The 19,065-nt window shown below is 19.1% G+C and overlaps 1 protein-coding gene across 3 annotated transcripts; it reads left to right on the forward strand.

Moving 5' to 3' along the window:
- The first annotated feature begins 4,419 nt into the window (after positions 1-4,419).
- On the forward strand, positions 4,420-18,322 carry LOC122714438 (gamma-aminobutyric acid receptor subunit beta-like). Of its 3 annotated transcripts, none has more exons than XM_043935759.1 (10): positions 4,420-5,059; positions 5,652-5,794; positions 6,396-6,502; positions 8,787-8,854; positions 10,146-10,291; positions 11,783-11,940; positions 13,506-13,790; positions 14,689-14,916; positions 15,759-16,015; positions 17,667-18,322. In XM_043935759.1, exons 2-10 carry the CDS (start codon positions 5,730-5,732, stop codon positions 17,817-17,819), a joined length of 1,467 nt encoding a protein of 488 aa, XP_043791694.1. In that variant the 5' UTR covers positions 4,420-5,059; positions 5,652-5,729; the 3' UTR covers positions 17,820-18,322. The 3 variants fall into 3 exon arrangements, with proteins under 3 accessions (XP_043791694.1, XP_043791693.1, XP_043791695.1); XM_043935758.1 differs by lacking the exon at positions 4,420-5,059 and adding an exon at positions 5,354-5,415; XM_043935760.1 differs by lacking the exon at positions 4,420-5,059 and adding an exon at positions 5,354-5,415 and having other exon boundaries at positions 15,795-16,015.
- The last annotated feature ends 743 nt before the right edge of the window (positions 18,323-19,065 follow it).

A 19,065-nucleotide genomic window follows, 5' to 3' on the forward strand; every position in this document is an offset into this window, starting at 1 on the left:
TAGCGTAAAGGAATTAAATGAAACATGAAAAAAAAATTTAAACAAAAAATGGTCCCCTCGATCAAAAGGAATTAACGGATACAATTTATGATAAAATAATTAACTAATTTTGTGAAATACGTAACGAATCATTCGGCATTGTCGTCTTTGTTCGAGTAACAAAATTATTAGTCTCTGTTATTCGACGCAAAGAATAAGGGAAATGGATTATAAGTACACGTATAAAAAATATTTTTCTTTATATTGCATATTGTATTTAATAATAAAATTATATTGAATTATATTGAATTGAAATTATATTGAAATTATATTGAATTATATTGAATTATTTTAAAATTATGAATTATATATCATTGATTCTTGTTATTTCATGTTTACAAGCTATTGACTAATTTAATATTTCTCTTCGTGTTCTGAGAATACAAAGAAGTTTTCTAACAAATTAAACAGAAATATGAAAAATATTTTTTTTCGCTAATGTAAAAATAATAAGAAAATCTTATATTATTATATATTATTACATTATATTATTATATATTACGTTATATTATTATATATTATTACATATTAAATATTATTACATATTAAATGTTCATATTTATGTGAATATTATATATTAAATGTTTTATATTTATGTGAATATTAGTATATACTTGTATATTAGTATACATTAATGAAATATTTACAATTAATAATACACATATGTGTTTCATTACTTATTTTATTTTTATACTTAATTTAGATAATTAAATTTTGTTTTATATAAAAAATCTATTTAATAATTATAAATATATATGAATAATGATAATATATGTTTAACAGATGAAAATCTAAATTTCAGATCTAAACTTTGCCAGTATCCTTATTATTATATTCAAAATATTTAAAAAAACTATATCAAATTATCATTATATCTCACAATTAATTTTTTAGAGCACTAAATTATAAAATCGAAAATTATATATTTGATCGTTTCTTTATTGTTTCTTTATCGTTTGTTATTATTTGATTAATAATAATAATTAATAAAATGATTTACAATTATTTGAAATTTTTGAAAGATTAATTTTCTTTAAAAATTTAGAACTATATATTTTAAAAATATTCAAGAGAAGATTTTTGATTTTCTTAAATCGAATAATATATTTCACAATGAAAGATCATAAATTTCATCTTTTTATGTACAATGTACATAAAACATGTACAAATATTTTTTTATATTTTACATAAAAGTTAAACTTTTAACATAATTTTTTTTAATATATTTTAAAACTTCAAAAGAAATAATTTCTTGTTAATTCCTTGAGATTTACGATTCATAACAATTTTTCATTCTTATTATTACGTTATTATTATTACTATTAAATTCTTATATTCAATAATTTATAAATTTATAATATGTTATAATATTTTTAATATGTTTTAGAAAATAATACAATAAAATTGATAAAATTTTAACCACTCAAGTCTTATTCATTATTGAAAATATATTCCATAATGGTTCAAATTGTTATATTGTTATATTAATTTTTCATCTTTATTTATTTTATTATTTTTATATACATAAATTATTATATGCATATATATATATAAAATTTTTATAGTATATATATATAAAAATTATATATATACTATAAAAATTTCATTTTTTTATATTCTCTACTAAAAATTAAAAATTAAAGAAAAAATTTTTTTTAAAAATAAAAATTATTCGAAACTGGTTTGATTAAAATTAAAATAAAACGCGATAGACATTCTGCATTATAGCTTTATTTTCTTTTTTTCTAGACATTCATATATTATACGCTTTTACAAAGCTGAAATAAATGAGAAAATAGAACATGTATATTATTATTGTAACTTTGAAAGAAGAAAAAGACATATTTAATAATTTTAATCTTAAACTTTGAATGATCACAATTCAGAGATCATTATTACGTGTATACATTCATATTCCATAAATAAAAATTCTTTCTTATAAGAATAATTAGATTTAATAAGTTTGTGCTTTCTTTGTCTCTTAAGAGATAATTGAAAGATTATTAAAATTAAAAAAATTGAATGTTGATTTCATCGAAACTTATGAATCATTTATTTTATTGGATTTTAAATTTTTTTATATTTACATTTGCTTTTTTCTAGTTATTGATTAAAAACCATCGAATATCAAAATCATGAAAATAAACATTTCTAACACCTTAACATTTTTATTAAAAATCGCATGAAATATTTAGTTTTTAGTAGAATCTTTTTTAAACATATCACAAATTAACCAATAAAATCAATTATTCTTTACAAATTTATTATTAATTTTAAATCATTAAATTCATGAAAAAAATTCAAAAATTTGAAATATAGGCTATTTGTTAAAATATGAAAAATGAAAAATGTTAAAATTACGATTATTTTCTAATAATGAAAAAAATTTATTTTTTAGAATAGAATTTTAAAATTTTGCAAACAATATTTTTTTTAAAATTTTATTATAAATAATATTAATTAATTAAATATTTTTTTTAATTTTTGACAATTTATTTGACATAATTTATCACAATATGAAATTTTAATTTTCTATCTTTTAAGCATAATTTTTACGCATATATTTTTAAACATTTTAAAATTATAATTTTTTATTTTTTCATCTTCATTTTTATTATTAATTTTTTAGTTTTTTAGTACATTATAAATTATATTATAAATTATTTTAAAATGAATATATAAAATGATATTTACAATATGAATATGTTCGAAATTAATGAATCCCTGTTGATTTATAAAAATAATAAATAAATCAAAGGAATGAAAATAAGAACATTCATAAATTTCTTGAAAATGAAAGTATATAAAAAAAGATAAAAATCCAATAAAGTAAACAATTCTCAATATATGTATATTTTGAGAATAAAAAATAAAATTCTCAATTATGGACACGTATTCAATTACTGTCAGTCTATTATTTATGCATTATTTATATAAAATGTAAAATTTATGGTAAAAAATTATATTGAAAAAAAATTAATTAAAAAAATCATACTAAAAAAAAATAAACATAAATTAAATATAATATTTAATAAAAAAATAAAAAAAAACTTATTTTATTAATTTTTATGAATTGCTTAAATTTAAAAATATGAAATAAAAAATGAAAACAAAAAACAACTCTGAAAAGAGATTTTTATTTTATAATTTGAACTACATATAATATAATGAAAATTGCCTAATAAATATATATTAATAATATATATATAATATATATTAAATGTATATTAGTTAAATTTAAATTAAAAATTTAAATTAAAAATTATTTAATTAATTTTATTAATATTTATATTTAATTTCGGGGTGAAAACAATAGCATCGCATATTCATATGCTAGTTCTATGACAAAATTTTGTGTTAAAAATATATAATTACCATATATGTATTTATCATATATGTAATTATTATATATGTTTATAAAGCTAAACTTATAAAGCTAATTTCATCTTAAAATAATATCTAAAATTCATAAATTTCATCAAAATACATTTTTTATAATAAAATTATTAAATATTTTTATTATAAAATTATGGTAGAATTATAAATAAATATTAAAATTTTTATTTAATATATTTTCAAAGAAACAAATAAGTAATAAATAATTTGAAATGAATTCAAAAATAATATTTTTCTTTAATAAAAAAAATACTTACTGTAATTTAAAAATATTTATACAACTGTGAATAAATTAATAATATTAAAATAATCATCTAACGATCATTGAAATATCGGTGAATATATTCACTATATTTCAAAAAATATGAATAATAGATCCAAAATATTTTTTTAAAAATTCATCTCAAAATCATATCGGTGAATATATTCACTACATTTCAAAAAATATGAATAATAGATTCAAAATATTTTCTTAAAAATTCATCTCAAAATCAATAATTCCGTTTCCAAAAGAAAAATATTTTAAATATTAAATAATAATAAATAAAAAGAAACTATATTTTCTTAAATAAATAAAAATAAAACGTTTAAAAATTTAACGAGTTATAGTTATCATTCAAATTGACAATAATTGAGGATTTTACCTCATCCGAAGAACGATAGTTCTGCTTCGATCCCAAAGCATCGAAATCAACAGAGAGAGAGAGAGAGAGAGAGAAGTAGCAAAGAACGAGAGGAAAAGAAAGAACGAGTGAATGATGTGAGAGTAGGAAAAAGGGAGGAGAGAATCTGTCTGTGTCACTAGGTCGCGAAGAAATGGGGCTGCACATGCGCGGTTCATTTTGCGCCAACCTCTGGACCGCCTCGGGACTCGAGGTATACTAAGTACTAAGAGATACAAGGGCTGTTATCGGCGCAAAGAGAAGCGAAAGATAAATAGGTGAGAGAGAACGGATAGAAGAAAGCCGATTGGGATAGGGAGAGTGTACAGAGCAGTACAAGTGTGAAATACTGATATGATAGATATATATAGACAAGGAGAGAAAGTGGAGTGGAAATGACAGCAAGGAATGTGTGAAAAAGTGGTTGTGTGAATTCAATAAAAACTATGATTGGCGAACGAAAAAACGACGAATGAAAAGAACATGAATGAATGAGAAAAGGATGAAAAAGCAACGAGAAACTAGAGAAAAAAAATATATGAAAAGTTAGTGAGTTTAAAAGAAAGTACTGCTTTAAAAGGAGAATTAGTTGGGACGATAAAAGAGACGTGTATCCAACAGAGAAACCGAAAGGAGGTTAGTAGAGGGTGATAGCGAGTGATGCGAAAGGGTAGAAGAAGGGGTAAGGAAAGAGAGATAAGTGTGTGAAGGAGGTGAGTGATGCGCAGCATCCGAGACTTCGGTTTGGAGAATATCCTCGATGAGCATCGTATCGAGATTGGACAGTGCTCATGAACGAATCTGTCCGTACAGTGGTGAAAAGTGTGCCCTTTAAGGAAACAGATCAGTGCCAGGAAGGAGAGGCATTGACTTCTGGTTCAAGACAAGATCTCCTTAATAATGTTCGCGGATTCTATCGATGACTTTTTCACCAATGTCATTCCATCCTCTCAACGCAACGTGTACACCATTCTTTAAAATGATCGTTCTTATTCTTCGGAGAATATTCTTCTTCAATTTTTATAATATGTCAATTTTTGGGAATATTATGTTAAGTGCTATTTTATACCATGTTTAAGAGGGAAAAATGATAGTGAAATAATGAATTGATATATTTGTTTAACGTGAAAAATATAGAAGTACAATTTGTTATATTTATTTATATATAAAATTAATTTTCATTGATAATGTTATTAAAATCCTTTGAATTATTATTTTAACAGAAATTAAATGATATGAATGGATATTAAAATATGTTTCACTTTCATTTTCATGACGAAAAATTTTCTCCGAATTTTAATATGAATAAACTATTTCAGTAAGTTTTAATATTTCAAGATGTGTGAGTTATTGATACAATTATTATTATTTTGGAGGGGAGGAATTAAAATTTATTGTAAAATGAAAACTTTTTCTGTTTAATTACTTTTTTTGTTCAATCAAATATTATTTCAATATTTATGTATATAATGAATAATTTTGTAATATATTTTTACACATGAAATATATAGAAGAAGGCATTAAAGAAGAAAATCAGAATGATTCTAATTACAGTTTTTGGCAATTCGATGTCGAGGTGCAAGCATCTATCGAGATGATGTCCTCTTTTACCTGCTGATATAATTTTGAAGAATGCATCACAGGATGTGGTTGCAGCAGATTTTTATCCTGATGCAGATGATTCATCTAATTGCTTGGTAATAATTGTTCATTTTATTAAAATTAAAATAAATTTATACAGAATCATTTCTTTTCTGAATTTCAATATATTTTACATATATTTTTATCATTGGTTTTCTATAACATATGGTTTCCTATATATATATATATATATATATATTCCTATTCCTATATATATTCTATAACATATGGTTTTCTATAAAATCTTCTATAAAATTATAACTCGATAAAAACATACAACTCTAATTTCAAATTTTATAATTACAAATTTTATATATTATGTAATTCAATACGTATTGAATTAATAAATTATATAAATTTTATAACTTATGAACTTCATTCAAAAAATCTATAATTTATATTACAAAAGTTAGATAAAATATCAATTTTATACTTAATTTAATTTAATTATTATAATTATTTAATTTAATAATTTTTAGTATTACATATATTATATATAACCAACTTCATATTCTTTAAAATAAAATTATAAATATATTTTAAAATTAAAAAATAATTAAACATTCATACATAAAAAAGTATTACCTTAAAAGAGATTGTACGTGTTATAATTTTATTTATTTTATTACTATATCCGTACAATGTGTAAAATTTTAGGGCCAATCTTGAAAACACAGGGGTATCTGATAGATTGGAGAATGTGACACAAACAATATCACGAATCCTTGATGGTTACGATATTCGATTAAGGCCAAATTTCGGCGGTAAGTGTAATCTTTAATTTCTTTTATTTAAAATTTTAAAAAATATTTATGATATTTCAGTTATATTCAAAGACCTTAATAATTAGTAGATCAAATTATTATTATTATTATGTATATATCCATTTATTTGAATTTTAATCAACAACAACAGAATTAAAAATACATTTTGAATAATAATTTTTTCATTATGAAACATTTTTATTTTCATATTATTAATATATCACAATAATATAAAAAAATTATCAAAATTTTATCAATATTTGAACGAATTTATTAAAATCAAGAATAAATCTAATATTTTAAAATTTAAAATAAACTTTTAAAATAAATTGCATTAATTGTGAAAGAAGAAAAATATCAAATACTGATATTTTTTATTGACAAAAATTGAAATCACATTTTGATTGTAAATAAAAAAAATTAATTAATTGTTAATAAAAAAAGTAAAATATATTCTATATTATATTTAATAATTTCTTATACAATTATCATATAAATAATAATATAAATAATAAATATTTCTATAATAGATGTTGTTATATTCGTTAATAGATATATATAATTCAAATTCATTGATCAAACTTTAAATAATAATTTCTAAGTTAATTTCTAAGATAATTTTTAAATAATAATTAATAATTTTATAATAATTTGATTATTATGAAATTAATTTGATTTATACATATGATATAATTAAAAGAAAATAGGTATAAGAAATAGTTATAAGAATTTATATTTCAATTTAAATAATTTTGATTAGGAATAATCATTATTGGATGCTTACATTATTTTTGATTAAATGATTAAAAAATAATTTAAATAATTAATGGATAATATATATAATATAATTATGGAAAATGTTATAAAAAAGTTTTTATTTGTTAAATTATTAATTATTAAAGTAATTATTAAATTATATATAAATTATAATATAATAATATATAATAATAATATATAAAATATATATAATAATATGTATAATAATATATAAATAATTAATATATAAATTATAATATAACTATATGTATATATATATCACGATATAAAAAATTCTTGACTTATAATTATATTAAAAATTATATTAAAAATATGTTAATTTTAAGTTAAATTTTATTATTAAAAATCGATGTATAAAAAATATAGAAAGAAATAAATTTTTATGTTGTAAAAATGTTTTAATTTTTTATAAATCGAAAATGAAAAATCATTATAAAAACAATTTTTTACTAATATTTATTTGATTCAATATTCCTTTTTATATATTAATTTAATATATTAAAAAATATTTATTAATAGCAAAAGTATTTTTTATTATTTTTTATTATATTATTTAATTTCATTATTTTTTTTAACATTTATGTTTTATGTTATGTTATGTTTTGTTTTTTATCAATTTTAAAGAAAAACTCAAATTTTTGAAAAAAATTTTTAACATAAATTTATTATCAATATAATATAAATATATTCACTTATTCGAAATGAATTTTCAATTTATAAATTATATCAATATCGAATACTTTTTGAAATATCTATAGTATATTTTATTTTATTAATATAAAGTAAATATATAATACGTTTAGCAATTTCAACTTCTTTGTATTCAAGAACAAAATATTCTCATAAAATGATTTTTATTTTGAACAAATATAAAAATGAAATATAAAATGAAAATATGTTACGTGAACAATAATGAATTGTTAGATATCTTGGTCGAATGGATAATTTGTTCGCAAGATAAACATATAATAATGTATGTAAAACGTATATATATGCAAGATTTATAAATTTACAAATTATAAAATATAAATAAATTATATGAAATAAAATATAATAGCATTTGTTTCGAAGAGAAATTCTCGGAATATAATTTTATTATATTTATTTTTTTATTTATTATTATATAATGTAATTACATATTACATTATATTCCTAAATAATTTATGAAATTTATTTGTTTTTTATTTTATTTTATATTAATAACTTAAGACGAATTATTGTCACTAAAAATGTTATTTAATTGATGAACTAAAATTGATGTTGAAAAATTTATTGGGCAAATTACAAATTTTTACAGGCCACTGATTACGCTGGAATTCAAATTAATCCGCTCAACAAGAAACTAATAAGTAATTTTTTTAATCCTCATCAATATTACTTAACTTGAAAACAATATATGAAAATAAATTATATATATTGATCATTTTTTTTATTTTTTTTTATTTATTTATTTATTTTTTTTTGGTAATGTTTTATTGATATTTTTACACAGATATTTCGTTTCCAGGAGAACCTCTGTTAGTTGGGATGGATCTTACTATCGCGAGTTTCGATGCAATCTCGGAAGTAAACATGGTAAATCCATTTTATTAATTAATAATATTAAATATTATATAAAATATTATTAACGTTATAATTTTTAAAATATTCTTATAATTTTTTTTAAATTCTTATTTATATTCTTATTTATTTAACACTATTTTGAATTTATTTTGTCAAACTACTAAAAAAACTAAATATAATAAAAACATTGATAAATCTTAAAGGAAAAAAACGATATACAAAAAATATAAGATTTAATTAGTTTTATCTATTTTTTAAAATACAATAATAAAAAATTTAATTTGAAATAAAATAAAATATAATATATATAAAAAAATAAATTAAAATAAAACAATGTACTTATGTTTAACACACAAAAGTAAGCAAAATTTTCAAAAGTTAAATGAATTATTTCGATTTCTTTTTTTTTTACAAATCGATTATTTTTACAAAATTAATTTGTTATTTTCAATAAGCAATAAATTTTGTTTATTATTATTTAATAAGGAAGAATGATTTAATTCTTTTTCAAATAAAGAAAAGATTTTAGCTATAAAAAATTTTATTTATTTATTAATAATATAATAGAAATCTTTGTTATTCTATTAATGAGAATCATTCGGATAAAAGAATTTTCGAATAATGAAACACAAAATTTTCTTAGAACAATTATTTTATATTTAGCAAAATAAATTTTTTATTTATAATAAAAATGAAATATAAAATGATATAAAGAATGGATGATGTTATAAATTTGAAAATCACATACTTTTTTAACTATCAAAAATTACATAAATTTTTTATATATAAATAAGTTTCCTTCTATTTTTTAAAATCATTACAGATTTATACATAATTACAGATTTCCAAATATTATATAGTTTTGTTAATTCTGTTGCATTCTTACTATTTTTTAACTTTTTTAACTTCTTAAGTATTTACAATTTCATTTCAATAATTAATATATATTTATATTTTTACATTATTGTATATACTATATAAACATGTTTTATGTTAATTTTAAGTTAAATTTTATTTCCATTATACTATAGAAAAAATTTTTCTATTTATATTATCATGAATAAAAATGGTATATAGCTTGAATAACAGAATAATAAAAAATTCGAATATTAATATATTTAGATAATAGAGATTCTACTGTTTTTCAAGCTCGAAAGCTACCTTAAACTTATGGATTCTGACAAGCCCAACATCCATTAATGAATTAAAAAAAAATTTTGTAAAATTAATTCTATTTATTTATAATATATTTTTATTTATTAAATTGAACCAATAAGATGGACATTATTCTTTTTTATTACAGGATTATACGATAACAATGTATTTAAATCAATATTGGAAAGACGAAAGATTGGCATTTTCTCAAGAAGAAGAAGTTCTCACTCTTAGTGGAGATTTTGCGGAAAAGATTTGGGTTCCAGATACTTTTTTTGCCAATGACAAAAATAGGTATGTCAAAATAATTTTTAAAATCTATATTTCTCACGAAAAAAAAAATCGCGAATAAATCAAACGTTATAAAAAAAAATTTTAATAGTTTTTACAAATCTTACTATTTTTTAACTTTTTTTAACTTCATCAAAATTTTTAATTTTAGATGATTTTTGCAATTTTAATGAAAATAGTAAAAAAATTAATTAATTAATTAATTTAATTAATTTTGAAAAAAATAATCTATCAAATTTGGAAAGTTCTTTTATAATATCACAATATATAAATTGGTGATTAATTGAATATGACACATTAAATATTATTAGTCGTATTATTAAGACCTTATAATTATTATTATTATTAATATTAAATATTATTAAGACTTAGTATTAAAATTCTTGTAAATCGATTTATAACTATAATAAAAATCACCACACTTAAAACAAATAAAGATTATCTTTTTATTAATTTATTAAAAAACAAGAAAATATATAATTCTTATACATATAATTATATATTATTTATAAGATAAGCATGTAAGGATAAATATAAATGTTATTAAAAGAATTTTTTGAATAATAATTCTTTTTTAATAAATACAATTTTGCTTTTATATAATTTTAAACTTTTAGAATATTTTTAATGTTAAATGATGAATTTTTCAAAATTTTTTGCATGAATAAGTACATCACATATAAATTAAATAAAATATTTCTAACGATTTGAAGAATATTTTTATGATAATAAAATAATAAGCAAATTTTTGAAATAGCTTTAAATTATAATATATTAAAAAATATAATATAATTATATGTATTGTAATTGAAAAAAAATTACAAATTACAGTAATATTATAATAAGATTGAACCTTAGAAAAATATTTGAAAATTTATTTGAAATTATTTATGAATTAACTATATGAAGTTTTATCTAATAGAATATATATTTATATTATATATAAAAATTTGTATATCTTTCATAATCTAAATTCTGGAATTCTACATAAAAATCTGGGATTCTAAGATTTCGAATTTTTATAAATTTTTAGTCTTTTACTCTAAAAACATATAAAAAAAAAATATATAAAATTATAACATAATTTTAATTTAAAATAAAAAATATTAACATAAAATTTTTAAAACTATACTGAGATTTATATATCAAACAATTTTATCGATAAATGTATTTTTCAACATTACAAATGTGGTAATGGTGTGTTTCTTTCAATATTTCAATCTGAGCAACATTTAATATAAAAAAATTATCGCAAAATATATATCTATTTATAGAGAATAATTTATAGACTTTAACAGAATAAAAAGGATAAATAATAAAGATTTCTTGCATATTTCTGTATGTGATATATTTTCTTAAAATGATATATTCAAATCACCAATTTTTATATTCTGAATTTGTTATTGAATATTTTTCTGAAATTTTCTATAATCTGATAATAAATTAGAATAAGTAGCGGAATAGAATAAGGAAATGTTTTCGATTTGTTCGCAGTTTCTTACATGATGTGACCGAGCGTAATAAACTCGTTCGGTTGTCCGGAGACGGATCTGTCACTTATGGCATGAGATTCACGACGACCCTGGCCTGCATGATGGATCTGCACTACTATCCGCTCGATTCGCAGAACTGCACCGTAGAAATCGAGAGCTGTACGATCAATCTTACTTATCGTACCTCTTTTTCCCCTTTGCTTTTCTCTTTTCCAAATACTCTTCATCTGCGACGTCTATCAGAGTGATAGGCGGTATTTTAGGAACATTTTTTTTTTTTTTGCATATAAAGATAAAATTATTTTTCTAATAAAATGAAAAAAAATTTTTTTTTGATATAAAGATAAAATTATTTTTCTAATAAAATGAAAAAAATTTGCTTTTACAAATATTTTTGTATATGGAAGATAATTTTTGGAAATGTCGCAAAAAAACTTTAAACTTTTGATTTTTTTGCTTTTCAAGCGTGCTTTTTTTGAATTCTTTTTTATATTCATTATATTATTTCTTTTTTATGTTGTTAATTAACATATTAATTTTCTTTAATTTATTTCAAATATAATCCAAACTTTTTTATCGAACATTATTTTTTTGATATAATAAAAAATATTATTTGTTGAAAATTATATTAATGAATAAAAATTTTCTAATTTTAGTGAAAATAATTTTTAATTATTTTATGACATTTCAAATTTAGATTTTAGTAACTTAGATATAAAAGGCAATTTTTTTTCTATTAAAAATCAAATGAATAAAAAATAATTTTTTTTTCTTATATCTCATTTTGTCTTAAAATTTCTTTAAAAATTATAATGATAATATATTCTATCGTTATTACTTGCTTATTCTATGCAAAAAAAAATAAGAATAAGTTCAAGACTTATTAAGATAAATAAAAAATGCTTAATCAATTGGATTTTAAATTATGGATTTTAAATTATGGATTTTAAAATCAATAATTTTAATTCAATATATTTAGATTACGAAAAAATATATATTATATAAAACATATCATATATAATAAAAAAATAAGTTAAATATATATATTTATAATTTATTATTATATTTAAGTTAATTTTAATATGGTATTTATTGATTTGATAAATTTAAATGTTGTATTTAAACAAATATTTATGATTTAGATAGACTTCGAAAAATTAAATTTTGAATTCTATGTTAATTAAGCGCTTTTTATTTCATTTGATAAAAATTATAAAAGATATCAATTTTTAAACTGAAAATTCTAGCAATCCAAAAATTAATAATGAAATTCTAATTATATTCTAATTAATTCATAATTAAAATTTGATTTATTTTTTAATTATATTATAAACAATATAATAAAAATATTATGCAATTCCAATTATTCTTTCATTATAGTGTAGTCTATTGACATTTCTTCTATGAGCAATAAATTTTCTAAAAAATTTAATAGTTAGGATAAATATTTTATATGTCATATAAAAAAAAATCATAAAATTTAAGAATCATTGTTCTATAGTATTAAAGTCTTGAACTTTACTTTTTAATATTTTCTGGTAAAAAAGTTGAAATTAAAATTTGAACATCTAGAATTAGAATTTTTTTTTCTTCTTCTGTATTTTCATAAAATTTTCATAAAATAGAACATAATTAATAGAATACAATTCATATTATCGAAATATTTTGATGAATAGAAATATTCTATAAATATTCTATATATTGTTTAAAATATTTTTTGTTAGACGGATATACAGTGTTGGACGTGGTAATGTATTGGAAAGAGACTCCAGTTCGTGGTGTCGAGGAAGCGGAACTGCCACAATTCACGATAATCGGTTACGAAACGAATGATCGTAAAGAGAAGCTGGCCACTGGCATATACCAGAGATTATCGTTGAGCTTCAAACTTCAAAGGAACATCGGATACTTCGTTTTCCAAACTTATTTACCTAGCATCTTGATCGTAATGTTAAGTTGGGTTAGTTTTTGGATAAATCACGAAGCAACTAGCGCCAGAGTAGCACTCGGTAAAGATGTGTTTTATTACCTATTACAATTATTTTATTATCTATTACATTATTGTACGTGTTTAATTAGATCTTTTTAATTCAATGCATTCATATTAAACCATGTATATCTATGACTTAAATAATTGTAATATTTCATTTAACGAAATACGAAGGGAATAGTATAATAAAAATATGGAACATCTTTGAAGGGAGATTCTATTCTTCACATGAAAACGATAAAAAAAAAATTCAGAATATACCAGGATAAAAGTTAAGATAAAATTTATTTTTATGGTTGATTATTAATTATTAAATATAAAAAAATTTATAATTTAAAGTAAGATGATTGTACAAATATATGCAAATTAACATGATGTAACATAATTGAAAATCAAAAAAGATTGATTTAGGAATTCAAATTCAAAGAGTGATAAAAATATATAGATGATAAAAATATATAGTGATAAAAATATATATAATATATTTATTTTGATTTGACTATCATCCATTCAAAGTTTGGCAAATTTTCAAATATATAAAGAAATGCATATATAAAAAAGCATTGATGATTTCATTACATCGAAATCGTCATCTTTCTTTGTCAGAGAATTCAAAAAAAAATAGAAAATCATAAAATTAAAAATCGCTAATATTTCACAATATGTTATATTGTATCATTTTTAAACAAACAATATCTTTATTTTAAAAAAAATTAAATTTTAAATTTAATAATTATTAGATATCGATCTATATGGAATTATATATAATATTTATTAATGTGAATCACAATTAATAAGATAATATTTAAACATATTTTTTAAAATTTTTTCCTTTAATAAATCCTGTAATAAATTAAAATTGAATAATAAGTGTATATAATTCATTGAATTATTGTATGATTTTTTTCTCTTTGTAGGTATAACAACAGTCCTTACAATGACCACAATTTCAACAGGTGTCCGTAGCTCACTGCCACGTATCAGCTATGTGAAAGCTATCGACATTTACTTAGTAATGTGTTTTGTTTTTGTATTCGCCGCTCTGTTGGAATATGCAGCGGTCAATTATACTTATTGGGGTGCCAGAGCTAAAAAGAAGTCAAAAAAGAAAGAATCTGATGATAAAAAAATGATTTCGAAATCCGGTAAGATTTTTTTTATCAAATGGAATAATAATTTAATGAATTGAGAGTTATTGAAGATATGTATAAAATATCTAAATTAAATATTGGAAATTATTTGTAAAAATCTATACTTAAAAAAGAAAAAATCAAAAAGATATTTTAGCCAATTCAATGTCTTTCGTATATATATAACAAGTATTTATTAAAATGCTACAATCAAGTAATATATAATATAAATAACAAATAATTTTTATCTTTTCAATATGCATTTTAAGAAATAATAACTGAATTACTATTATAAAATATAAATAATAATTTGCGCTTGCATTTTAAAGATATAAAAATTCTGATAATTGTTGATATTATTCAAATTTTCTATATATAAAATAAAAGTTTTTCATATATATAAAGATATTTCAACTATCCAAAAAAAGTATTATATATTTTATCTAAGGACAAATCTTTGAAGAAATCTAATAATTGTAAAAAATTTTAATTTCATCTGTTCTCACGAATAATAGTTTTGTTTTTGTCATAAGAAATAATCTATTTAATCATCTTGTTATGAAAAAAATTACATTTGAACGTTTGTAATGAAAATATATTGATTTCATTTAATAGACAATTCTCCAAATATATTCTTTTTCTCGGTAGATAAAGATGATAACATGCTTTATGATGTTTCATTTCATAATATAATCATAATATAAAATGTGTTTTTCTTTGCGGAACAAAACATTATATTTTGAATTATATGGAAAACGAATTTATATTTTTTTTAAAATAATTGAAACAATGCACGTTAATATGTATAAAAGATTAAAAGAAAGAAAACAAAAAGTGTAAGAAAAAAAATTTTGTAGGAAGCAAAGCAAATTCTCCTTTTCCTGGTTCAACAGAAGCAGATATAATAGAGCTTCAAGATCTCAGGATGTCTCCCTTACCAAGTATAAGAAACAGATCAGGTCTGGTTAGTGGCAGTTCGACGCCTGGAACTGGAAGAGAACATGATCCGGCCAAGTTTCCCCCTAGCTTTCGAATTTCCAGAGTCGCGGCTTATAATACTTATGGGAGAAACGCTGGTCTTAGATACAGAGGACCTAAACAAAATAAGCCTAAGGTAAAATTCAACAATTTTACTTTCCAATATTTTTTTTTTTGTTTCATAAACGTTAAATATCATTTGGTTTTAGTATTTCCATATTTCATTTTTAATAATTTCTTATTAAAATATTCGTTATAAATGTAAGACGTTTTTAAAATATAGCATAAAAATTTTATTTATTATTTAATTTTATAAAATAAGTAAATTTAATAAAATAACAAAAAAATAAATTTATAAATTATTTTATTGTTTTTTTATAAAATTGTATTGCAATAAGAAATATTTTTTTATATTATTTAATATATCAAAGTTATTCAATATGATATGATTTTTAAGCTAGATAATTGTAATAAATAATTCATATATAATATATAATAATATAATAAATAATTATGTCATAGATAAATTTTTTGTAAAAATATATTTATTGGCAAAATAATAAAAGATATGTATCCACAAAAAGATAATAAGAAGTATATGTCCATTAAAATCATAAAAAAATTTAATTTAATTTTAAAAATAAAATAGAATTTTCTTTGTAAATAATTTTTTTTTTACTTAAATAAATTTTAAAGTCACAACAACTATGCATATATATTTAATTAATTATTATTCTAATAGTGATACAGATTATGCGATTATTACACAATATTTACATAATATATTTTAGAAAAAGTATTAGAAAAAAACTTAAGATATGTAATCTACATTGAAATTATTGTGTAATATTTAATTTAAACTTTAATTAATATGAACTTTTGAAGTTAATAGAAATTAATAGAAAATTTAAGGGAGCGTTTAAAGTAATATAAATATAATCAAGAAAAAAAATATTTATTCTTTTTTTTTAATGAAAAAACAAAAAAAAGCAGATTTCACTTATATTTTGCTTAATATTAAAATAAATAAAGAATATTCATTTGATTTAAATGTATGTTAAAAAGTATTTTTATTAAAATAAAAAAAATTAAGAATAAAAAAATTATATTTAAGATTTTTTTTTTATTCACAATTAAAAATCAACGAAAATATCCCTGAAGCTCTGCAAACATTTTTACATCATCAAATGTAAGATAATATAAACAATGGAGACTTTAATGATTTTCCATATTTTTTCTATAATTTATATTAATTAAGTTCATCATATGTCAAAAATCATTCTGTTCCTAGTTACTTAATTTGTTTTGCACTCTTATATAAAAAAGTTTAGTAGATATTAAAAATTTTTGATCGATTTTATCATCAGTAATTAAAAAATGAAGCCTCAAACATAATATTTTTATTTTTTATTCATATTTTTATTTTATTTTGATTTGTAGAATTAAATTTTTATCATTTATCAATTTCGTTTAAATAATTTGTGTATTCAAGAATATGAATATATTTTATATCGCTTAAGATATTTCAAGAAATTGTTTACTGTAATATTTGTAACAAATATGAATTTTAATATTTATTTTTATTATTATTATTATTTTTATTTTAATTAAATATTTATTAATTAATTTATTTTTATTAAATATCTAATTTAAAATAAAAAACTATTTTGTTGTTTCGATCAATTTGATTATGTTACCTTATTAAACAAAAATATAAATAAAAATTAAATAAAAATATGTTAAATAAAGATACATTTTTACAAAAAAAAAAAATATTATGATTACAGGTATTACATGCAATACGAAGAGGAGCATCTGTATTGCGTGTATCAATGCCTAAGATAAAAGATGTGAATATTATCGACAAATATTCAAGAATTATATTTCCAGTCAGTTTTATGCTATTCAACGCCATCTATTGGGTATTTTACGTTCTCTGAATCTCTAATCATTAAAGCAATCTGGCGTACGATGAAAGATAAAAAAGGACCAATTGATAATCGAGAATTAAGAATTTCAATAAAAAAAAAATCGATTTTATTTGAACACGAACTAAATCAAATTTCGAAACTATATTTCGAATAAAATTATTCGTCAGAATTTAAATCGAAATTTGAAAAATTGGAATTCTCGATCGAAGGGAGCAGGCATCGAAAGTACTGAATCGAAAGCTGCCAATATTTATCGACGAGAAAATAATTTCAAGATATATCGATTTAATCTTGAATGATATTAATGATATTTAAAGAGATACGTTCCTATTCGATATTTCACCAATTCGAATAGATAGTGCAATGTGTAAAAATTTATTATATAAAAATTCCTAAAATAGTATTGACATATATATTCATTAAAAAAGTTTTTTTTATATATTATTTATTAATAAAATAATTAACGATTCATTAAAATCCGATTAAGATTGCAATGAAAATCAGTTAAAACCGTTTTTCGAAAGTAAACAAATCATCAATTTTCATAATTGTTGTTGGTATCAATATATTTTCAATTAAATTGAAAAAACTTATTAAAAGATCATTGAAAAAGAGATCTTAAATTTTAGAAACATATATCATTAATTAGAATAGTTTTCAATTAAAACTTCTATCATTAAAGTAGCTAAAAATAATATCACCGTTATATTTCTATATGAATTATCTTACAAATGGTGTTAAATACATATTGTCATACAGCGTGATATAGCATAATAAAGCTGTTTTCAAAATTTTTACTTTCAATAAAACATATAAAATAAATAATTGCAACAATTATATATCTTTTTATTTAAATGTCAACATTTTTTAATATGTTATAAGAAAAAATTAATTAATTAAATTAAACTTTTATAATGTATATATGTATGTATATATGTATATCTACATTACAATGCAATATGTACATATACATCATTTAATTATTGCTAATTGTTTCACATAACATAAAATTTAATTCAATTTTTTTGTTTGTTCTAAAATGTATTTTACTAATTTGGAAAAATGAAGTTTTCTATTTTATCGACATTGATGACTAAATTTGATTCCATAAACTGTCATATAAATTATTACTTTTTGTTTTCTACTTATTCTCTACTTTTTTATAAATAATTAATTATAATAAATTAATTTATAAATAAAAAATTCTTCATTTTATAAATTCTCTTATGATGCATATATTGCATATATATTTTTT

Source organism: Apis laboriosa, unplaced genomic scaffold (genome assembly GCF_014066325.1).
Source record: "Apis laboriosa isolate Shangri-la unplaced genomic scaffold, ASM1406632v1 scaffold30_cov140, whole genome shotgun sequence".
NCBI lineage: Eukaryota > Metazoa > Arthropoda > Insecta > Hymenoptera > Apidae > Apis > Apis laboriosa.

What these genes read in the sequence shown, in the direction of transcription:
- LOC122714438 (XM_043935759.1), top strand. Translation starts at nt 5,730, where the DNA reads ATGCATCACAGGATGTGGTTGCAGCAGATTTTTATCCTGATGCAGATG. An exon ending in TAGCGCCAGAGTAGCACTCG is followed by an intron (nt 13,791 to 14,688) that starts GTAAAGATGTGT and finishes TTCTCTTTGTAG; the next exon opens with GTATAACAACAGTCCTTACA. An exon ending in AAAAATGATTTCGAAATCCG is followed by an intron (nt 14,917 to 15,758) that starts GTAAGATTTTTT and finishes AAAATTTTGTAG; the next exon opens with GAAGCAAAGCAAATTCTCCT.